The following is a 23,382-nucleotide window of genomic DNA, read 5'->3' as shown; positions in this document are numbered from 1 at the left end:
GTGCAACTAAGCGCTTAGTCCAGTGCTAACGACAAAAGTTGTGATAATTTTTTTTTGGAAAAAGGTATTGTACCTACATGAATGCGCGACATTGTTTACCTGTACTAAGCGCACTGCCCAGAGTAACATTCACTTTATAACTTTGCCTGACATATGTATACCTGTACTAGAGTGCTCCACCTGAATGTGTTGCACAGTTTACGGTTCTTATTAATTGCGCCACAGGATTTTTAAATGCTGGGTAACACATTTACTTGTGGCTTACCATGGCGTGTGACGCCTGGTCCTCAGCTAGTATAACATATTACCTTAATCGGAGAAACTTTCACTAGTCAAAATACTTGCAAAGATTTTTGAATAAACTTTCACGACTATACAAATAAAGTCTCACAACTCTTTTTACCTCAAGGTTTGTTTTTCTTTTGTTACAATATGTCAACAGAATTTAAAGCACTGTTTTTGCATTTCGAGAATAATTCATGAGAGTTCGAGATAATATGCCTTTTTAGAGTTAGTGTAGGCATACTTAATTTTGCCACGAAGTGGGAAGGATACAAGAAGTGCCAAAAAGAAGAGGTTTTTTTGTGAGATTTTTCACCATTCCTGGCACTTTTTTTGTTTACATTTGTGTATCAGTTTTAAAACCCCTAGACCTTGTATAGTTTATAATTCGTAAATTTCACCTTGGATTTAACATGTTTTGGAACTTCATAAAATTTCACTACAAAACAAGACCAGAGAGGCTTAGCTAACTTATTTTAGGAACTTTACAGCATTGTTTTCATAGATGAGTTCCAGTGTGACGTAATTTGTTTACTCTTTAGCGGGCTCTTAACCTGTGGCATTTGCCGGGCAGGAAACATGCTAGAGATGCTAGAGAGCCTTTCCTGTGGATTTCCTCTCACGGAAACAAAGTTGAGGTTTTTAACTATTATCATAGAGTGTAGATTGATGCTATCTGATTTGTTTATATCTTAACAATACCTTTGTGTGAAAAAATTGACTAAAAATAACCTCTCTTCACCTAGCATCTTGATCTTTTTTCCAGCCACGCAAATGCCAGAGCCGAAGAGCTTAGAATTAATCTATATGTAACTGGGGTGGAGGTAGCTGAAGTGTATAGCATAGAGCTACCTAGCAAGTTCCTGGCTCAGATGAATGTAAAAGAGTAAAATAATTATTTATGTCAAATTCAGTTACAGACTAGGTAGCTATCTACTTAGCTATCTACTTAGCTTGCCAAATATTGACTTTTTTCATGTTACCCGTTTATTCTAAAGCTGCCAGGATTCTTAAGCTAGCAAGCTCTAGACATAAAAAAGTCCCTACCTTTTATTATTACACCTTCTTTTAAAATCCAAATATAATACAAAACAAATTCTTTCCTGTAGATAAAATACAAATTTAACTAGCAATGTAGCTAAATAGTTAGTATAGACAAAAGAGCAAATTCACAAAGTACCACTTCGTCTATCGCCTCGTTTATAATGGCGGAAAAAACATACTTCCACGGCCCATAACGTTTACATCAGCAGGGCAGCTAATTTCGATAATCTTGCATGTTTTACTTTGTAAATCCCACTGGATGATATCGGGTTTGTTGTGTTTAACCTTTGTCGCTGTCTTCACCGGTACGTTCCACCAATACTCCTTACACCCTTCCTTGTACACAAACTCGTTTTTGCTGCATTTGACGTTCGCATGAGGGTCTTCCTTCTTCCGTAATGCCGTATAGACCCTTGCTGCAATCGGGTCATGTTGCAATGGGAGATAATATCTAGCTGACATATTCGGACATGACGAGACGACGTGTGTGATGTCTTCGACGTGCACTTTGCAGAGTCGGCATCGGTTGTTGTGTTTAGGCTGCAAACCGGCTTTTTTATCGCGGCGGTATTGAAGGTCTTTCGTATTGATTTCTTGTTCGTACAGTGCATGTGCATAACCTTCAAAATGCGAAGTCATATACTTGTTCGCCGACCAAGATGTTGTTTTGGCAAGATTTACACTTTCTTGTGATGATATCTTTCTCCAGATATAGCTGTGCATAGCTTTTTCTTCAAATCGTTGTAATCTCTGTTTTTTACAGTACTGTAAGTACTTCTGTGATAGTTTCTGTGGCGTACAGTTTTCTTCAACATCGATGTTCGCAGTTGATAAAAACTCTCTAGCTTGTCGTACGATGCATTCGCTTTCTCCTTCCACAACCTTTTTGAGATAGGGATTACGTTGTGTGCTTTGGTGTAGGTGTTGGTTAATTGATATTATGCGGCTTTCATATGCCTCCTTGACCATCTTGAGACCCCGGCCTCCTTCTTTTCGTGGTGCATATAATCGATCAACGTCAGAGTTACGATGAAAGTTACCGGTCATATTCAATACTTTTCTAGTTTTTATATCAATCGCCTTGATTTCGTCTTTAGTCCAGTTTAAAATGCCGAATGTTGGTCTCAAGACAGGTAAAGCAAATGAGTTGTGAGCGATGTATTTGTTATATCCGCTAAGTTCACTACACCATATCTTTCGAACTCTCTTAAAGTACTCACTTTGGATTCTGTTCTTGTTGAGTGAGCCTTTGTACGAAACATTCTCATCAACACCTAAGTACTTGTACGTCATATCTTCTACTATCGGTTGTATCTTGGTACTGTTCATTTCAAGTATTTCGTCTGTGCATTTTTGTTTCCCACGTTCTATAATCAAATAAGCAGAGTGTACTCATTTGTTAAATGTTTGATGCGGTTTGACGTGAAAGCATGGAGTTTCTTTATATCTTCTTCTAGTGGTAACTGGCATGGTTTTCTTGTCTTCCTCAGCTTTTCGTTCTCCAATAAATATTGCGCACTAGTGAGAAATGTATCCTCGCTCGACTTAACTGATTTTAAAAATGAATCAATCTCATTTGATAGATTCTCTTTCTTCTCAATAAAAAAGCGGTCACGTAGCCTTTTACAAGATTTAATTATAAGATAATAGGCTTTATGCCTAAGACCAGCCTTCATCTTTCCAGTCTCACGTTGAGTTATCATCTCCACCGCATCACACAAATGGTGAAAGTTCTCGCGGCAAAATAAATCGATAACGTTACCATTAGTGCCCATAAAGCCTGCAAACGATATTGCAGCCTTATACATTTGGGCTAACAGCCCCATTTCACTTCTAGCAGTTTTTCTTACAGTCGCAATTTTGCTTTTCTTGTGTCCTTTCGTACAATCCCTCCCAATTCGTCATCCCTGACCTTGCCCAAAACGTCAATTATAAATTCATCGCTTAACCTTGTTGATGTTAATAGGCAGTCTTCAAGCAACGGTATCGGCACAGCAGTAGAGTCGAACTTCTTAGAGCAACGGTGTTTGTGGGTCGAGAAAAATCGTTTTGATATAAAAGCAGAACAAATACTACATCTAACCAATTTTTGATGCTTTCTTCTTTTTTTCTCACCCTGATATATCGGATTTTTTTTAACAGCTTCTTTTTCATTAAATTCTTTGATCCCCAATCTTTTCATCTGCTGAAAAGCATTCACACGCAAATCTGCTGCTGAAACTACGTGATATGAATTTTTCATTTCGTGCTTTAAAGATATTATCAAGTTATCTGAAAGATAGGAAACAATACGTTCAAATTGAAGACAAAATTTCATCTTTAAAATCAATGTTTTACGGTGTACCACAGGGTAGCATACTTGGCCCTGTCCTGTTTAACCTCTACGTCATCGAGTTATCAAATCAAATCAACTCCGCCAGTATCCAATATGCTGATGATACAACATTATATAAACACTGCAAAGTCAGAGATCTATTTCAATCAATCAAAGATATGGAAAAGGATGTAGATAACCTTCTAGCTTGGTCAAAAGAAAACAATCTCTTGTTCAACAGTGACAAGCTTAAGTTAATCATATTCCATTCTAAGCGACTGAGAGCATTTGATTCTGACCGAAGCTATCTTTGTCGTTGTGCTGGTATGTCAATCGAGCAGGAAAAAAATGTTAAGTTACTTGGCATTCAATTCGATCAAAATCTATCATGGACCTGCCATATAAACAATGTTATAAAATCCTCGCACTCAACACTACGTGCTCTACGAAAGTTTAGTCGTTTCACACCTTTCCATGTACGCAAAACCTTGGCGGAAACGTTGATCTTATCAAGGATAAGTTACGGTAATGTTGTCTTCTCGCAAATACCTGATTATCTGATATGTCGGCTACAAAAGATCCAAAACATGGCTGCTGGTTACGTTCTCCGCCGTTATGCTAATCTGCAAGAAGTCACGAATCTAAAATGGCTTCCCGTAAAAGAACATATTGAATTCAGTATAAGTAAACTTGTACACAAATCGAGAATTGATAACAACCATCCAAGCTATCTAAACGTAGAGTTTGTTATACCAACACGAAATTTGAGATCTTCTACGAAGGAGCCTCTTGTTAAAAATGTTGGAAATTGCACTTTTCAAAACCAAGCACGGTGTTACGATGAAATCCCGGATAGTATAAAAATTATTGAAACTCTAGAAAAATTTACTAAAGAAGCAAAACAATTTTATCTAAATAAGGCAGTCGCTAGAGTCTTGTCTGTTTGAATTCTGTTCGCCGAAGTTTGGGTGCCAATATTCTATCGACCTGTTCACAATCTACCCTTACTCATTTCAGCTTGTGTTTACTTTTGCCTTTTCTCCATTTGCGACTAGCCAAGTATATATATGAAATATTTTTTTTTTTTTTTTTTTTTCATAATTCAATTAGTTTATTTTATATTTTCTTACTTCCAAGGCCATTTATCGTTTTCTCTGTGTTTTTTTTATAGTTACTCCTATCTAGGTTGATTCCAATATCGTCTCTATTTATCTTGTCGATTCGAGTGTTTCAATTTCTTTCGAGCCTTTCAAGTTTATTTTTAATTTTGCTTTTCATCGCGGTTTTTATAATGTATATATATAAAAAGATAATTTTTTTTTTTTTTTTTTTTTTTTTGAACAATTATTTATTCTTTATTTATAGTTTATTTATATTTTCCTTACTTTCAAGGCCATTTATCGTTTTCTCTGCTTTTTGTCTAGTTACAATTTAGGTTGATTCCATATATCGTTTCTTAATTTCTCGTCGATTCGAGCGTTTCAATTTCTTTCAAGCCTTTTCTGTTTTTCTCATCGCGGTTTTCTTTTTTATTTAATGTATATAAAAAAATTTATTTTTTGAACCCTTATTTATTCTTAATCTATAATTTTTTTCATTTTTATATTTCATTTTAGGGAGAAGAACAATTTTGTACAAAATTGAACCCAAATAAATGTTAATAATAATAATAATAATAAGGTATTGTGATGTTGTGTTTTATAACGGTGTATATCAAGTTTCCCTGTTATAATAGAGTGGGTAATGGGGGAAGAAAGTTGCTCTTATATAAAGAAAGTTACGCTTATAAAAAACACAGTTTATATCAATGATGGTATTTCCTTCGTACTTCTAAAAAAGTTCATATTCTAATTACAAGCATGATTCAGCCGCCAGAGATTTAGTCACCAGTCCCCAATTTCGTCCGGACAAGGTGGTCCTGGATGTTTTTGTGTCTTGTGTATGCAATAAAAGGTTTGTTTGGAAAAACTTTATGCAGTTCTCTGTCGTTTATAATGATTGACCAATGTTTCTTGAAAATATTTTTCACAGGAATAAACGCTCTATGATAAGGGATGATAAAGGGCAAAATGTCATTTTTATGGACGCCGCTGCTTATTTCGTCGATTTTGCTCCGTTTCTTTTTGTTATTAATTTTTCTCTCGTTGGCGTTGTAGTTGTTTTTATTTTCTTTGAGTTTCTTTATGTTATTGTTTAGTACGTCCTCCTGGTTCATTTTTAAAACTTGTTTAAAAGTTGAGTTGACCATACGGAACTTATAGCCCCTCAATAGTAAGTTGCTTTTAAGTTGGTCCAACTCTTTTCGAAGTAGTATATTATCTTTTGTTATCATACGATAGCGCAGGGCTTGTGAGTAAACAATACTCTGTTTTGTGTGATATGGATGGTAGCAGTTGTGGTGCAATAAGGTTCGTGTGTCAGTAGGTTTGATGTATAGCTTTGTTTTGAGGTCTCCCGTTTCTGGATCAAGATAGACAGTGGTATCCAGAAAATCTATTTCCTCGATAGAAAATTTATAAGTAAACTTTATTGTTGGGTGTACTGAATTAAGGTACGTAAAGAACTCCTTGAGTTTGTTTTCTCCATGCTCCCATATGAAAAAAATGTAATCTAAGAAGCGGAGGTAAATCGTAAGAAGGCCTGGAAACTTTTTACATATGTGTGTTTCTTCAAACAAGCCGAGAAAAAGAGATGCATATGGTGGTGCAACCTTCGTTCCCATAGCAGTTCCTATTAGTTGTAGAAAAATTTCGTCAAGGAACTGAAAATAGTTGTTTTCCAAAATAAAGGAGAACAGTACGCGTGTAACTTGTTCGTTTGGTGTAAAGTTTGGTAGTTGATGCTGAAAAATTTTCATGAAGTGTATACACGCGTCCACACCTTCTTTGTGTGGTATGTTGGTATAAAGCGACGTAACATCTGCCGACACTAAAATAGCATTTTTCTTTATTTTTGGTAGGTTATTTATGCGTGTGATAAAGTGTTTTGTATCCTTTATATAGGATTTCAGCTTGGGTAGGAGTGGTTGTAAACAAAGATTTAAAAATTCTAATATATTTTCCGTAGGTGAATTCACAGCTGATACAATTGGTCTACCAGGGTTGCCATCCTTGTGAATTTCAGGTAATATATAAAAAAGTGGCATTCGGATGAGGCTGGTAGGTGTTATGAATTTCGCTGTGTTTTTATCTATTTTGTGATGATAGAGTAAAGTTTCAATAAAGCTGTGTATGTTTGTAATAAGATCCTTTGTCGGATCAGCCGAGATCTTTGAATAGTACGTTTTATTGTCAAGGTGCTTGCGTACTTTTTCAACGTAATCATATTTATTCATGATGACGATTGAGCCACCATTATCGGCTTTTTTAATTACTATGTCTTTGTTTTTTGAAAGGTTTTTTAGACTTTTGTATTCTTCGAGAGTGCAGTTGTATTTATCTTTCAGGAGGGGGAATCGTTAATGAACATTTCAATATCAGCATGGATGGAGTTGATATATTTTAGGAGTGTTGTGTTTTTAGGTTTAGGTGCCATCCAGTCAGACCGACGGTGAAGACCTGCTTGAGGTCGCGGGTTCTGATAAAAATAATATTTTGTGTACATGCGGTTTCGTAATTTATTGAGCGCTAACGTAAGGTGTTCGCGAGAGTTAACATATGTAGATGTTTGAACATATATGAGCCCTTTATTTAGAATGGAGTGGTCATGGTTGGTTAAAGTAATATTTGAGAGATTGACAACAAGGTTATTTGTTTGTTTATGTTTTATTTTATTATAGACAAGATTTCCGTAGTCTATCTTTGATAATATCAGTGCTTCAGCGAGATTCTTTCTCACGTGAAAAGGTGCCAAACGTTTCAATCGCTTTAATGTCGAAATCGTAGCGTATGATGATCTAATGATGTTATTCACATGTGTAGACCACGTCATATGTTCATCGAATGTTATGCCCAGTATTTTGAGAGAGGATACCCGCTCAATCTCAGCACCATTACTATGGAATTTGAATAAGTTACTGAAGTTTAAATTGTTTATACAGCTTAACTGGCTTGTCGAGTACATAATTGATTTTGTCTTTATGGAATTAAACATCAGATTGTTTATCTTTGACCATGTTGTTATTTGGTTAATGTCACTTTGAAGCTTTGCTGTTGCGATATCCATTTCTTTTAGTTTGAAGTGTATGTAAAGATTTGTGTCATCTGCGTACTGGATAGAATTACACGACGAATTCAACGATAGGTCAGAGACATAGATGTTGAACAAGATCGGACCAAGAATAGATCCCTGGGGAACACCGTATTTGATCAGCAAGGTGTCCGATTTTTTGTCATCAATTTGCACAAACTGCTGGCGATTTGACAAATAGTTAGAGATCAAATTGATGAATGCAGGAGACATTTGGAGTTTCTTCAACTTATTAATCAGAACGTCATATTTCACAGTATCAAATGCTTTGGAGTAATCTGCTGACACTGATAAAGTTACTTCACCTCTTTGCATAGCCTTCAAAATGTCGTCCTTTAATTTTAAGAGTATCGTGATGCACGAGTGACCTTTGCGAAAACCAGATTGAGTTAAAGCGTAAATGTTATATCTATCAATGAAGTCACAAAGCTGTGATAAAATGACTTTCTCATATACTTTCGACAGTACAGGAAGTATTGATATTGGACGAAAATCTTCTAGTTGTGAAGCACCTGGAACTTTAGGTACCGGACAGATACGTGATTTCTTCCAGCATGTTGGAAATACGTTTGCATCGATGCAGTTATTCAAAATCTTTGTTAGGACTGGCGACAATTGGGCTGCGACTGGTTTTATGAATTTCGCTGGTATGTTATCACCGCCAGTAGAGCAATCACTTCTCAATGAATTCAAATGTTTGAGAACATCCTCTTGGGTAGCGTGACGAAGGTCAAATAAATCCATTGCCGGTACAGCCTCATCATTCATGGTGGGAGAAATGTTTAACTCATTTGTATTGCTTAACTTTATTGCAATGGAATTGAAATAATCATTGATGGTATCGGGATTCTGCCTGATTTGTTTGAACTGTGGTTTAATAATAGTTCTTATGGTTTTCCATACTTCCTTTGAACGGTTACTTGATAAAGCCTTTTGATAGAAGGTTCTTCTAGAGTGTTTGATAGCCTTCTTCAATTTATTTCTCGTTTCAACATACTCATGTTTAGCCTCTCTGTCATCACAAGATTTTAATTCACTACGAAGTTCATCAAGTTTCAGTTTCGACGATACAATGGATGGGTCCTTCATCCAGGGAGCTGGTGGTCGTGTAAATTTACACCTTTTCAAAGGAGCATGGCTATTAATGCAGGACAGTATGACTTCATTCATAACATACAGTTGATCTTCCGGATCATCAAAAGTATCTATCAAGGAAAAAGGAATCTTCTCGATATCACTAATATATTCATCGATGTTCAACTGCTTCTCGTCACGTATAAATTTGTATCGTTTTTCGAATTTATCCTTTTTGATATTCATAACGATATGCGGGGCATCATGGTCAGAAATTTCATCGCACAATAAAACGTTCTCACTAACTACCTTTTCCGGTATATTACTAATAACATGATCAATAAGGGATGTCGATTTTCGGGTTGGTTTTGTAATATGTTGTTTTAGGTCATAAGTCATAAGTGTATCTTGATATAATTCGATTGTGGATTTATCACCTTGTAATAAGTCGATATTGAAGTCACCTGTAATTATGATAATACCGTCCCATTTTGCGGTGATGTGACGCAAAAGAATATCAAATCGTTCTAGCCAATCTTTTTTTTCTCTTTCTATAGAAGATGGCTGATAAAATGTTCCAACTAGATATGAGTAATTTTTATTTCTACCTTTCACTTCGATCCAGACATGTTCGATAGAATTGTCGAGTTTGGTTATGTCGTCTCTAGTTTTGTAAATAAGTTCGTCCTTGATGTACATTCCAACACCACCTCCTCGTTTATCAGTTCTGTTTTTATATTCAAATTGGTATCCTGGAATGTTTACATAATCAATCAATACCTGATTATTTTTTAACCATGTCTCGGACAACGTGATTATGTCAAATTTATGACATTCGAGCATGTATGAGAACTCGTCAAATGTGCTCGGTAAGGATTGCGTATTTAGATGGCAAATTTTCGTATGTTTTGGATTGCTTGGTATGGTTATTAATTCCTCGTATTCACCACCATCACTCAGAATAGATGAGTACAATGCGCAAACATCACGTACATTCGAAAAGGGAAGCACAGTAAAATGGCAATCTGAACAGGTCCAATATTTCGGAATTCTACCATTGAGTACTAAATTTGATTGGTTCAAACAAGCAGCGTGAGTGGTTTCCCAGCATGTATCACAAATGAATCGTCTTTGATTGCATTTAACACATTTCTCACAGATTGAACAAGATGGAGCTTTCAATCCGCGTTGGAGTGCGGGACCAGGATTGCTTTCAACATCGCCACTCATTACAAGTTGTTGCGTGGCACAGTGGTTAGCATAATACAATACACGAGATTTACATCTTTTCACTTTTCCGCCATTAGGGGTTTGCGATATAGTATGCTGTTGATCAGTGATAGCAAAATCTGACCCATCGCGATAATTAAATATCAATAGAACTAAAATAATCTGAAAACACTTGAACTCCATCGTAGATGATTTGTTGCGTGAAGAAAATTATGACAAACTTTTTCGTTTACGTTATTTTACTTTCCATGAGTCAAAAACTGTAATTCTGTAGACAACCAACGATCATAAACCCACTGAATAATAATATCAAATACCAGCTAAATCAATATTAATAGCTGCAAGTTCGTGAGTGATTAAATAAGTAATATCGTATCAAAGAACACAAGTAAATCCAGCTCTTGTAAAAAACACGTCCGACCTCAAACACGTCCGACCTCAATGTTTGTTACGTAATGAAATATCTGAGGGTATTGCGATCGCAAATGTAGCAAAGTAAGATCTATCGGTCGAGATGTGTTTTAACACAGGACTTTTATGTTTGAAAGGATGAATAATAGTAACTTTGAACGAAGTATCTTTTTCAATTGCATACCAGACTACCAACACACATGTAAGTATCACGCCAAATATGATAGATAGATAGATGTGCATATTTGACATGGCCAGCCTCACAAATATTGAGGGATATGCCCTGTCTATTATTTCCAGGAGGGACCATGGCTTAGATGGAGAGTCATAGGGTATTTAATGCTCATTTTGAGCTACGCAGACCCAATTAGAGCCCGTGTTCTACTAGAAAACTTCCGGCAACATCCAACAACCCACACAGTGTGCAATCTTCCCAATTTCCCTTACATGGCTTCGGTTAACCCGGGGCTATGGTAACATTCACTCCCCCATTTTGAATCGCCGTCAAGAGGAATCGAACCCCCGTCTCTCGCACAGAGTACGAGAGCTATAACCACTAATCTACGGCACCACAACACCGTAACCTTGCTGATGTATGTATGAGATATTCATGTTGTATTTGGATTGCAAGAACTTCAAGTGAAGGGAATCAAGATGGATTTATCTCCATTTTCTCCACACCAACGGTGCTTGATTCCTCCAAAAACAAAAACCTTGCCACAGAAACAAAAAGAACTTACTGTAAGAGCAACCTGTCTGAAAAGCCTTTCCCATATTTGCCTACCAACAAGACTGCATCAATAACTCTGGGTAATACGTGCTACACCATTTCTATTTTTGCAAGCATTAAGTGTTACTCCTACTCAGTTACAATGTGCATCTGAGTCCTCTGATGTTCCTTTTCTCTCCAAGTAGGTTTTAGTGTCATATATCGTGAAGTTTAAGTAATAAGTATTTTCTTTTCAAAAACAGAAAACAATTGTGTCAATTTAGAAACTAAATTATTTTTTACCTCTTATTTTTACAAAACAAAAATAAAGAGTTCAGCTCACTCTTCTCTGGTAACTTAAAAGTTTGCAAGAGGGCTTGCTTTACGACCCCGCTTATTACCCCAGTTCAGTAAGGTGCCCAAGTTCAATAACTTGCCATGCAGGCATGACAACCCTGGTGTCCTTAGTCAAAATATTTACAGTCTGCTCCTGTCATGACAACCTCCTGTGTAAGGCTGAGTGTTGGGGCCCTGTAACACATGTGAAAAGCTACCTCCTGTGCGCTAGAGTCACAAGTTCTGGCGCAACGGAGTTTTATTGAATTCTTTTTTATATTACATATTTTTGAGATATACGTTTTTTCTATTTGTGTTTGTTTTGTAACCAGTCCGTTTATGTTGTTAGCTCTGTCTTCTGTCGAATCGTTTGTGATTGAAGGATTGTTTTTTCTCTTCAGGATTTTCTAAGAGAATAGTTATAGGTCCAAGTTGGGCAGTACTGATGCTTGTAATAAGCAAGAAAGTGTATTCATCATCTTCTGGGAGCCTAATCGCAATTTTATTTACATCCACTGTCCGTAAAGACAAGATACTTCAGTGCAGCCTACTGTATTGTAAACCTTTTTATTTCACGCATACATATCATTACTGTTACTATTACCTATTATTACCTATTATTACCTAATTACCTATTCAGGTTCTAATGATACTGTTATCAATGAGGGTCCTATGAAAAGTGTCTAGTACATTCATGGTATTCTGGGTTGCCTTTGCTGGGTTCTAAGTCTGCCTTTATAAGGGGTGGTTTTTTGGTCAGCGCAAGCATTACGATACGATTTTTTAAGTGTCCATGTCTAAGGACGGGAAGCTTTTTTGTTTCCAGTTTTGCTGCTTTTCAGTCTTAGTCACAACCTTTCTAAGGGCTGGGTGCCAAGTCTACCTTTCTTAGCCCTGGGCTCTGTGTCAGTAGGTATAAGCAACAACAATATGATTTGTCGTTGTCTACTCTTCTTTTTCCAACGTTTAACGAAAGTTATTGGTTTTGGCGGCTGGTCTCAATGAATGTGGCTGGTGTCTTGCAGGAGGCAGGGGATGCTTACTTTAAAAGTGTTTAAAAAGTAAACGCTTTTCGAATGCTCTTGATATATTGCTGAAATGGTTGTATGTTGCCCCTCAATAGCTGCTTACTATCTGAAAATATAGTTATTATTTAAAAAAGTATTATACTAACTCAGATAAACGCTGCTTGAGGTTATTTAAAGGTGGGACTTATTTGTTAGAAATAATTTAATCGGAAAGAAAGTTTTAAGAAACTACCTGTCTCAATATCTATTAAGTTTTTTCCAACATTTGTAACACTAAGCAATGCCAATGGTGATTGGTACACTTCCTTGTTCATCTGGGCGGAGTGGCCCATGTGCTTGTAAAACAGCTCTCTATCAGTCTCTGCAATATCCAAACTAGCGTAAATGGTGCTGACTCTATGGCGATTGTTGGTCCAATTTATAAGCTCTGTTTTTTTCAATGCTGTTACTTTAGAACATACACCTTTGAGAGCATGCCACCCAGAAAATTGTACGTCTGAGAGCTGTGTACTTGCAAATAAAAAATCATTATCCTTAGCAACTCCAGCACTTTTTCTAAAATTGACTCTGGAGAGATGCTGCATGGCTTTAACTGTGTCATTTGGAACTATCATTGACACAATGTGTTTATTTCCTTTTCCAGCTAAATAGGCAATTTTTAATGATTTGACAAGCATTCGGTCCGATAGAGTTAACGTTTGTAGCCTTTGTTGATCAATCCATCCATCCTTTTCTGCTTCATCCCACTCACTGAGTAAAAGACGACCTACCTCTCCTCCCTGTCTTGCATTTAGAAGAGTCAGACGTACCATGGTGACATTACGAAGTTCTATAAAGGTTGATGGTGTCATCAGAGTGTACTCATTTGTTAAATGTTTGATGCGGTTTGACGTGAAAGCATGGAGTTTCTTTATATCTTCTTCTAGTGGTAACTGGCATGGTTTTCTTGTCTTCCTCAGCTTTTCGTTCTCCAATAAATATTGCGCACTAGTGAGAAATGTATCCTCGCTCGACTTAACTGATTTTAAAAATGAATCAATCTCATTTGATAGATTCTCTTTCTTCTCAATAAAAAAGCGGTCACGTAGCCTTTTACAAGATTTAATTATAAGATAATAGGCTTTATGCCTAAGACCAGCCTTCATCTTTCCAGTCTCACGTTGAGTTATCATCTCCACCGCATCACACAAATGGTGAAAGTTCTCGCGGCAAAATAAATCGATAACGTTACCATTAGTGCCCATAAAGCCTGCAAACGATATTGCAGCCTTATACATTTGGGCTAACAGCCCCATTTCACTTCTAGCAGTTTTTCTTACAGTCGCAATTTTGCTTTTCTTGTGTCCTTTCGTACAATCCCTCCCAATTCGTCATCCCTGACCTTGCCCAAAACGTCAATTATAAATTCATCGCTTAACCTTGTTGATGTTAATAGGCAGTCTTCAAGCAACGGTATCGGCACAGCAGTAGAGTCGAACTTCTTAGAGCAACGGTGTTTGTGGGTCGAGAAAAATCGTTTTGATATAAAAGCAGAACAAATACTACATCTAACCAATTTTTGATGCTTTCTTCTTTTTTTCTCACCCTGATATATCGGATTTTTTTTAACAGCTTCTTTTTCATTAAATTCTTTGATCCCCAATCTTTTCATCTGCTGAAAAGCATTCACACGCTCTCTTTTTTTCAGCATTAGTGTTTTTTTTACTACCTCTAGTTCTTTATGGCAATTTTTAATGTGATCAGTAAGTTTGGAGCACATCTTCTTACAAAAAACACAAAAACGGTAAGGTTTCTTATATGGAACCTAAAATATAAAAGGGTTATGGTTTTAAGGGTAAAATAATTTAACAATAATTTGGATAAAAAACTGAAATTTGTTTATTTTGCTATATTTTACTATCATTTTACTGCTGAAATTTCAGCAGAGAACAGGTATGATTTTCAAAACGGTTTCAATGATAAGCCAACCTCATTTTGTTATGTGTTAAGATAAAAACTTATCTAAAGCGTGTTTTGTGTTAATTTAATAAACAATTCATCGCAGGGGAATTTTAGACTAAAGCGAAAAGAGAGAGAAAATAAAATAGAATAATAAAAAAACGAATTTTTCGGAAATCTTACTTTTTTTGCTCCCTTTGAATTTTTTTTTAATTTTTGTTTTTTTTCCTAAGTAAAAATATGATTATTTATCAAAATAAAACAAAAAAAATTCCATTTATAAATAAATTTTCCGCAATTTCTTGTATTTAAAGAAAGGGTTTTTTAAAAAAACACTCTTGATACAAAAAATTCCTTAAAACTTAAGTAGCAGAGGTATATTGGGGAATACTTTGTTTAATTTTGTACAACAATTAAAAACACAAACAACAGAGGTTTACGCTGTAAGAAAGAAAATGTAAACAACAAAAATATAAGACTGTTAGTGTCTGAAGTGTCATAAGCATGCTGTTAATCCGCTGTCCGATATAGTATATATTTTTCATTCCTTAGGTTCTTTATTATTATTCCGACTTTTACAAAGTCTGCATCTTACGGAAGTTTTTTAACCTGAAGGTACTCAGTTTTGATACGTTATATACATTAATTTCTTTCCGAATTAAAATGCCCCAAAGACTTAGATTCAAAAGTTACAAAATTCTAACCATTTCTTCTTCTTTTTTATCTTCATTTTTCTTTTTCTCATTTTTCATTTCTTTAAATTCATTTGTTTTTTTCCATTCTATTCCTGTACCTTCTTTTGTTTCTGCTATACTTTCCTTCATTCTCTTTTCTCCGTCTTTCTCTTTTCCATTTGGTTTTTCCAAAACTTTCCTGTTTTCATTACTTTTACTTTGTTCTGTTTCTTTTCTACTTTTCCCATTTTTTCTTCTGGGATCGTCCTTTTTGTCTTTCCCAATTTCTTTTTTTCTTTGTTCCTTTCCCTAAAACAAAAGCAGTATTTTCTGAATTTATTAAGGAACTTTAATAATTCCAAAAATGGCTTCAAATTACAATAAAGAAGATTTGAATAATTTAAGCATTAACTTTATATTGGACACCACAAAAACTATAAGTATCAGCTATAAAGAGGTGTCTGCTATGTATAAGCTCTTATCAAATTGGCTTATACTTCTCTAAAAACTTGCTTTTGGGTGTTTAGGTACAGTATAATTGACTGCAGAATATTTCCATTGGCTGGTTTGGGGATAAGGAGCATAGTAATTGCGTAGGCTATTTTTTTTATAAAATTCACACATTTGGACTTAATTTCTTAGGCTATTTGGTTAACTACAAACTTTTCAGCGCTGTCTGTCTGGTCTATGTGTGTACAAAAGTAGCGACTTTGCAGCCTGCCTACTGCAGTGCATTGACTGTTTGACACTTTTGTCCATATTTGGAAAATGAGGAAAAAACTGTCTTTCTCTCAATATTTTTGTCCAAGATTGTGGGTGGTAATGTAATTTGAGAATTTGATTAAGAACTGCATGCGACATAAATGTTCTGTTGTGGGAAAGAAAAGTTTTTATTGTCAAGATGTCAAAAGGATGACAGTTAAATGGAATTAACATCAATAAAAAAATTACCTTTATGCACTTTTCTGAATGCAGCTGATACATCAACTTGGTAATAAATGGTCGCTTACATCCACAAATGAACGGCCCTGCAATTTTCTAGTGAAAGTTAAAATAAAAGGGAATAACACTAACTTGTTTCAATTAAAAATTCTAATGTTTTTTTGTTTTTATCATAAATTAAAAAAGCTGAACCAATATTTCCATGATTTAAAACCAAAAAACAACAATAAGAGATGGTCAGTAGTTTAACCTACTAAAATTAAGGTGGAAGAAATGTTTCACTTACCGGTGCAACAAGTTCCATACTTGGCAAGTGAATATTGTAAATAGTTTCATTATCAGAGTTAGAGTCATCTATGTCACTAAAGTATAAATCTTGAGGCTAAAAAAAGACTTTTAGAATGCAATCTACTAAAAATATTTTAGTTATTATATTCAAGCCTAAACGTATAACACATAGTTTCTTTAATGATTGTGTAATCTCTGGATAGGATCCCTTTTCAGAACTTTTTTTCTCAAAAGTTATGTATGGTAGTTTGATACCACCACAAGGAATTAAGACTTCTCTTCAGGTTTAGAACTAGATTTTGCTGCATATAAAATTATTATTATCAATAAAGAAACACACAATTTCATAAAATGAAGTTGTTAATCTTCCTATCCTTTTTCCTACCTACAAGTAAACTCACTTTTTTGGACATATCAGGTGAATAAGTTTAAATAACGAATCATTTAATTTTGCACTACAACTTTTCAGATGATCTTAAGAATAATGTAAGGTGTTTCCTTTTGGGTAGAGATCTTACACATTTTGTGAATCCTATAAAGCCTATATTTTATTTCTAAAGAAGGACACATTTTTTTCACTTTTCTGCCAAAGACTAAGAAAATTAAACTATAGAAGTAAGCGAAAGGGAAAGAAGAAATTACCATAACATTTCTTGAACCACTAAGTGTGCTGCTAACAAAATTGGGAATCTCATCCTCGCTTGGCCCTTTACTTTCCATACCATTTATCTCATTTTCCACACTGGTATCAAGGATAGTTACAGAATGGTCTATCAAGAAGCCAGAATCGTTGGTTATAGATACCTAATTCGGAAATGAAACAAATACAACAAGTTGAATTAAAATATTGATGAGCTGCTTTGTTCCTTTTTTTTCATTATTAACTAAATTTTTCATTGGTGAAACCAAATTCTATTTTAGCCAACTGCCAGATTAAATACAAGTTTAAATTTGTTTAATAAAGGTACCGAAACTTTAGAAGTGACGAAAATCATCCCTTGATGTAAATTAATTAAAAACTGATAAAACATAACAAAAAGCAAAACAATACGATAACTAAAATATTAATTAGAAATTAGTTTAATGGTTGAACACTTCTTTGGTCAGTTCTATTGTAAGAAAATAATTGAATACCTGTGAAGGTAGGTTTATACTTGCAACATCTCCAGCGACAAGTTTACTTTCCTATATAAAAAGGAACACTTGCAAAACCTATGCCTTTCGCATTACTTTTGAAAGTCTCAGTAATTTTTTCTTATTGTTACATTGTGGAGTACATTTATTACATTGCATACTTAAATATCTCATGCTGATTAGTGTCTACACAAGAAAGCTTTTTTGACATGTTTTCAGTTTTGTGATCTTTTAATGTACTTTACCTTGGCAATTTCCAATTGAAAGTCAATACTTTCAGTAAATGGATTTTGGATTTTTGAATTCCACATTACCTAGAAATTTAAAAAATGAAGCTCATATGGAGTGTCATTGAATGTTCAATCATTTTCAAGCAGAGGATGCATATGTTACTTTTTTACAGGGCAAAAATTTATGAAAACAGAGTTTTACAGTCATATTTTAGTGGTGAAATATTTTTTTCGTTTTTATTTATCAAGCTTATAATCATAACCAAAGTTTTTGTCTTGGATGTATTATTTCCACATGAAACGAATCAGATGTAACTATTAAGCTTTAAAGTTTGTTAAAACTCCTAAATATTTAATATTACAAAAATAAAGCCGTGTTTTATTCCTAATATTGAAAAAAGTATATAAATTCATAAAAATGTATTTATTGTGAAGCATTTCATACTTCTAGTACATCATCAGGCAATAAAAACATCTATCAAAACTTATACAGGTAAAAACAATCAAACAAATAATTAAAAATAATGACATCCTGTAGAAATTTACGTTATAACATTTTTAAAAAGCTTCACAAATTAAATCTTAAATATTTGTATGCTGCCAATCAAAGTGAATAAAATTTGAATTCTATATGAAAAAGAATAAAGCAAACGTTACCACTTTTGCATTTAAAGACAAATTTTACTGTCTTTTTTAAAATTATTGGTAGGAAGTTAAACTAAAGAAGTTAAACTTACCGTAGCACTACATTCAGCATTAGTTTCTTTTTTTTCTTTTTTTTTATCTTCAATGTCCTGTTCACCATTCTCCTTTTTATTTTTAATTTTCATGTTGTTTTCTTCTTCTATTGTTTTCTCTTTGCTTTCTTTATTATCTCCATTAGCCTCTTCTTTCTCATTTTTTTCTTTAACTTCTTTCTTATCCTCTTGTCTTTTTTTTGTCTCACTTTTTTCTTCAGCTTCTTTTTTATATTCTTTCTTTGTTTTCTCTTTCTCTTCTTTCTTCTTCTTTGTTTCTGTTTTTATATCTTCATTACCTACTTTCTTATCTTCTTTTCCTTCTTCTTTCTCGTATTTTATACTTTCCTTCAGTTTTTTTGTTTCTTTTTTTATATTTTCTATTTCATTTTTATCAGCATATTTGTCACTGCCTTTATTCTCTTTTTGACCTTTTTTTCCCTTTGTTTGTTCCATTTCCTAAACAAGCCATTTTTTACACTTGACTTAGAAGCATAAACTTTTACTATACTTCAACTAATTCTTAATTTTAAGAATCACTTAATGGATCAACAAAAACATTTTAGTAGTGAGGTGTTATTTTAGAGTAAATTTGAAAATGAGTGGTATTATTTTAGGAACCACTTTACTTTCTTTAAAGTTTGTTGATGGTTTAGAAAGAAAATAATTAGGGCAGTATATAAACAGGTGTGCAAAAGATGTTCCTTAAACAAAGTAAATGTGGACAGTTTAGGTTAATGCCACCTGGTAAAGATGTAACTAGCCAAATGTTTAAACTATAAATTTGAAAAACACTTATCATTCTTTTTAAGAGCAGGGGAAATCACACAAGAGAAAGTAAAATTAAGAAAGTTCCAGTCATTTATTTTTTTAATTTTTAGGTTGGATACTGGTATTCCACTATCAAATCACCGTTGTCATTCCCTCACCCTTAATCAACGAAAAACTAATGGAAAACTTGATTTCATCTCTAAATCAAATTATGCTTATCATGTTAAAATGTTAAAAGATAATTTAAAACATAGAACCCATTATTTCAAAATAACTTACAGAAACATCTTTGCTTTTTAAAGGATGACATTTCCATTTCTAAAATGCAATTAACTTAATATGCATAAAATAGAAAGTGATTTGTCCCTACAAAGGATCCAAATCTGTTACCAAAATTGTTGACTAAGGAATCATTCATAATACACAATTGTTTGCTCTTTTAAAACTTTGGGATTTAAAAGAAGGAATAAAGCTACACAACATGATAAGGAGGTGTGATATTCATACTCTAATGGAAATATGGCATTCCCATAAAGTTCAAATTTAGAATAATTTAAATGCACACACCTCTTTACGCCAAGGTAATTGTGCACGATCCTCACCATAGTCATATCTATATAAAATATAGTAAAATAAAGAATAATTTGTTTTAAGCTGTGAAACCTTCCTGGTTTGCAATAACACTTAAAACTTCTAAGTGACATTTTTTAAACATAGCATTGACAAAAATTAAAGCATATACCTAACTTCAGTGCCGGCGGTAATATGACGTGTAGCAAAAAGACAAAGGTGAACACTATTGCCTACAATCACTCTGCGCATTTTGGAATTGGCCAATCGTGATGGAGAATCGTTGACAAGTTTACCAATGCCATCCACATTAGTTGCATCAATACTAAAAAAGTAAAAAACAAAATATCATAGTTATACATTTCTGTGTGTGCAATAAAACATTACTAATGTTGCTGTTCATTAGTATAACAATTAAAATTGCTTTATGTGAGTCGTATTGAGAATATGAGTAGATACATTTTTATAATTTTTTCCTTACACCGTTGTGTAGTGTTGTTGATTTTTTAACAAAAAAAGATTTTATGAATATCTTCCTTTCTAAGTAAAAAATGGTCTTTTTTCAACTTTGGACTGCTTCTTTATCTTTGTTTATGCCAAAAACTTCATATTTGTGCAGTTTTTTGTTTGCCATAGGAAATAGATATTTTTAAAAGTTTTTCTTAAACATAACAAAAGACTTTATTAACTTCTAGACTTGTTACATATAAAATTAATGAGAAGCTGTTATCCATTAAAACTTGGCAACACAAAAACTATCTATAAGCAGGCAGCACATTAGAAATAAAAGTGGGATATTATTATATTGTTTTGCAATTAAAAACAATAATAAATAACATATTCAATTAACTTACCACTTTTTTTTTCCAAAAATATCAACAACGTCAAAATAAATGTAACTTCCTATATTTTCGTTTTCATACTTTCTTTGCAAAGTAAGAACATCACATTGACTAATCCAATTTCCTAAAAATATTCTAACAAATTGTAAAGTTAATTCGATAAACTCCTTTTTGCAGCATCAATCAGAAATTTCTTTGTAGCATAAAGAAAATGATCTTATTTTTGCATAAGTTATTCATAACTTATTAACCAAATCCTTATTTCAAGTGGTTTGTTTTTAAATCTTTTTTAAAGTCAATCTCAATCAATTAAAAAATTTTGATTTAGAAACCCACCATGTTTAACCATACACATTTAAAATGCTAACCTCTGTACTCCATCAAGAACTCTCCCATGGAAAAATCTGTTAGAGCAAACACTCCAAAACCTATTGCAAAGTAAAACATGCTTAATTTAACGTTTTAAATATACTTTTTTCTAAAAAACATTTTTTCAGTTTTAAAGCCTGATAGCTTTTATAAAAAAATACATAAAATTCAAGCAACTAAAATTTTGGAAAATGGATTGTCATTATGACACATTCTTAGAATTTTGTTTTTCATTGAAACCAAATTAAGCACCTGAGAATTTACAATGCAGACTGTAAAAAAAATTGAATTTGTGGACTTCTTGATTGTAAAATTAACACAGATCAATGCACTTTAAAAGATATTTAATCTAGGAATGTCCCTTGTCACTAATTTGCAAAATTCTCAGCACCTGAGAATTTACAATGCAGACTGTAAAAAAAATTGAATTTGTGGACTTCTTGATTGTAAAATTAACACAGATCAATACACTTTGAAAGATATTTAACCTAGGAATGTTCTTTGTCACTAATTTGCAAATGTTTTCCCAGGTCTAATGCAAACATATCGTGATTTGTATAAGTTTTTCACACAGAATTATTAAGACTTAAATCGCTTAATAATTGCTTAAATCGTTTAATAATGTAACTTAAACTTCCTACCTATCTCCTCATTGATCTTTAGAACTTGAAATTTGGAAAGATCATCGCCTTTGCAAAGAAGATTACTGAGGCTGGGTTTATTTCTTCCCTTGTCTGTGAAAGAAAATATAAATTCATTTAAGATCGTATAAAAACATTTTTGTCAACTTAATCCACACAGCTTCATTTCCAGTTTTAGTACATTCCAGTTCTTCCAATGTAACCTCAGGTATAACAAGACAATTTGATTATATATATTGTTTTGTGCTAGGAAAATAAGTGGGTTTATATTTTTGCAGGTGGTCTCTTGATTGATTTTGTTTTTTAATTAGTCCTTCTAAAGTTTTTCTTGTTTCCACTTGCCTATGACATTTGTCTTTTACCAAATTTGTCTGTAAATGTTATCACAAGTTATAATAATAATTTACCAAATCCTAGACAACTAAATGTCAGGTAAGCTATAATGTTTTTTCTTTGTTCTTTTAGAGCAAAATACAAAAATATTTTGCATTAGCATCAAAAGAAAAAAAAGCATTGCTGTTCGAGTAGTAAAATCTGAAGTCAATTCAATTACCGTATAAATGTAAATATTTACCTCTCAGTTTTCTATCCATTACCTCCTTTATAATTGTTGTCATGTATATTTTAATCTATAATTTCTTTTGACTTCTATAATCAGAAATATAAGATGATATTGCGACATACAATAATAACCAGAATGTCAATTAATATTATATATATAACAACATTACAAAGTTTTGGAGTGATAGAAGTTAAGCTACTCATACAAGAATAACAATAGAAAGTATATGCACATTCGACCATGACATAATGTCCAAAAGACAATAAAACATCCTTTTGCTTTATTGAAAACTCTATACTATATAGTATAAAGTCATAGTTTCTTAGTTTTTTCAGCTGTTTCAGGACACAGAACCATTTTTGAAAGTATAACATTTTTGACAACAATACATTAAATGCAATAAAAACTTCCTCAATCAATTCCTATCATTGCACAATATAGGAATTACGTTACCATCAATAATTTTCTGTTGCAGTGGGGCACATTGGTATTTAAACCCATGTTCTTTGTAGCAAAGCAACAAGTGCTAGAATGTATACAGAGGCTCTATTGAGAGTAATTCTTTTGATTATGGTTAATATCCTTTGTAACCAGAAAATTAATGAAGTGGATCTCACATTGAAAAAAACAATAAACCACTAAATTCAGACATAAATCATGCAACTGGGACATTTCAGTCAATTAATTTTTTGCTAGACCCTGAACAAAAACCCAAAAATTGCAAAATTGTTTTAAGGGAAAGCTTAAAGTCAAAACCATAAACTTATGTAACAAGCAGAGTTGCTAGATCACAGTAACACGTATAATATCGGCAATTATGCTATATAGCTGGCAAAGCCGTCCATATTACGTGATTACGTCTTAATTACACAATTTCAATTTTCTTGCTTACTTTTTCTTTCTACTGGAAACACTGGATATGGCTATGAAATGTTATCCTGAACCTTATGTCTAGGATCTATTGTATTATATACCAATTTCACAAGTATAACTGAAATTTGTGCACATTACAAAACAGACAGCCAAAAAATCACTGGGGTAGCTCACCAATAAAAATCAAGGAATTAG

General features: G+C 33.5%; 5 protein-coding genes across 5 annotated transcripts; all 5 read right to left on the bottom strand.

The window, feature by feature from the left end:
• Positions 1-1,350: 1,350 nt before the first annotated feature.
• Positions 1,351-2,619, bottom strand: LOC130624072 (uncharacterized). The gene is made up of 2 exons (XM_057439672.1): positions 1,506-2,619; positions 1,351-1,385 (listed from the first exon to the last, which is right to left on the bottom strand). Exons 1-2 carry the CDS (start codon positions 2,617-2,619, stop codon positions 1,351-1,353), a joined length of 1,149 nt encoding a protein of 382 aa, XP_057295655.1.
• Positions 2,620-5,519: 2,900 nt separating this feature from the next.
• On the bottom strand, positions 5,520-6,974 carry LOC130623983 (uncharacterized). Its single transcript, XM_057439570.1, has one exon. The coding sequence runs from the start codon at positions 6,972-6,974 to the stop codon at positions 5,520-5,522; it is 1,455 nt and encodes a 484-aa protein (XP_057295553.1).
• A 5,668-nt stretch (positions 6,975-12,642) lies between these two features.
• On the bottom strand, positions 12,643-13,911 carry LOC130623804 (uncharacterized). The gene is made up of 2 exons (XM_057439359.1): positions 12,849-13,911; positions 12,643-12,722 (listed from the first exon to the last, which is right to left on the bottom strand). The coding sequence occupies exons 1-2, from the start codon at positions 13,909-13,911 to the stop codon at positions 12,643-12,645; spliced, it is 1,143 nt and encodes a 380-aa protein (XP_057295342.1).
• Positions 13,912-18,005: 4,094 nt separating this feature from the next.
• LOC130638409 (uncharacterized) lies at positions 18,006-19,952 on the bottom strand. The gene is made up of 3 exons (XM_057447004.1): positions 19,898-19,952; positions 19,610-19,648; positions 18,006-19,018 (listed from the first exon to the last, which is right to left on the bottom strand). Exon 3 carries the CDS (start codon positions 19,013-19,015, stop codon positions 18,536-18,538), a length of 480 nt encoding a protein of 159 aa, XP_057302987.1. The 5' UTR covers positions 19,016-19,018; positions 19,610-19,648; positions 19,898-19,952; the 3' UTR covers positions 18,006-18,535.
• On the bottom strand, positions 19,906-22,492 carry LOC130638570 (N-lysine methyltransferase KMT5A-A-like). Its single transcript, XM_057447017.1, has 5 exons — positions 22,327-22,492; positions 21,753-21,845; positions 21,111-21,170; positions 20,755-20,866; positions 19,906-20,225 (listed from the first exon to the last, which is right to left on the bottom strand). Exons 1-5 carry the CDS (start codon positions 22,367-22,369, stop codon positions 20,060-20,062), a joined length of 474 nt encoding a protein of 157 aa, XP_057303000.1. The 5' UTR covers positions 22,370-22,492; the 3' UTR covers positions 19,906-20,059.
• Positions 22,493-23,382: the final 890 nt, after the last annotated feature.

Source organism: Hydractinia symbiolongicarpus, chromosome 1, assembly GCF_029227915.1.
Source record: "Hydractinia symbiolongicarpus strain clone_291-10 chromosome 1, HSymV2.1, whole genome shotgun sequence".
NCBI classification, from domain to species: Eukaryota; Metazoa; Cnidaria; class Hydrozoa; order Anthoathecata; family Hydractiniidae; genus Hydractinia; species Hydractinia symbiolongicarpus.
The sequence above is the reverse complement of the archived record's forward strand: the minus strand, read 5'-3'. Positions and strand labels throughout refer to the sequence as shown.

Bases quoted from the DNA above. Each gene is read 5' to 3' on its own strand.
- LOC130623804 (XM_057439359.1), bottom strand. From the start codon at position 13,911: ATGGGGCTGTTAGCCCAAATGTATAAGGCTGCAATATCGTTTGCAGGC. The intron at 12,723-12,848 runs GTAGTTTCTTAA...CTATATTTTCAG, and splicing joins CTTAATAGATATTGAGACAG to ATAGTAAGCAGCTATTGAGG.
- LOC130623983 (XM_057439570.1), bottom strand. From the start codon at position 6,974: ATGAATAAATATGATTACGTTGAAAAAGTACGCAAGCACCTTGACAAT.
- LOC130638570 (XM_057447017.1), bottom strand. From the start codon at position 22,369: ATGACAACAATTATAAAGGAGGTAATGGATAGAAAACTGAGAG. The intron at 21,846-22,326 runs GTAAATATTTAC...TTTCTTTCACAG, and splicing joins AATGGATAGAAAACTGAGAG to ACAAGGGAAGAAATAAACCC. The intron at 20,867-21,110 runs GTTAGCATTTTA...GAATATTTTTAG, and splicing joins GTTCTTGATGGAGTACAGAG to GAAATTGGATTAGTCAATGT.
- LOC130624072 (XM_057439672.1), bottom strand. From the start codon at position 2,619: ATGACGTACAAGTACTTAGGTGTTGATGAGAATGTTTCGTACAAAGGC. The intron at 1,386-1,505 runs GTATGTTTTTTC...TTTTATCTACAG, and splicing joins AAACGTTATGGGCCGTGGAA to GAAAGAATTTGTTTTGTATT.
- LOC130638409 (XM_057447004.1), bottom strand. From the start codon at position 19,015: ATGGAACAAACAAAGGGAAAAAAAGGTCAAAAAGAGAATAAAGGCAGT.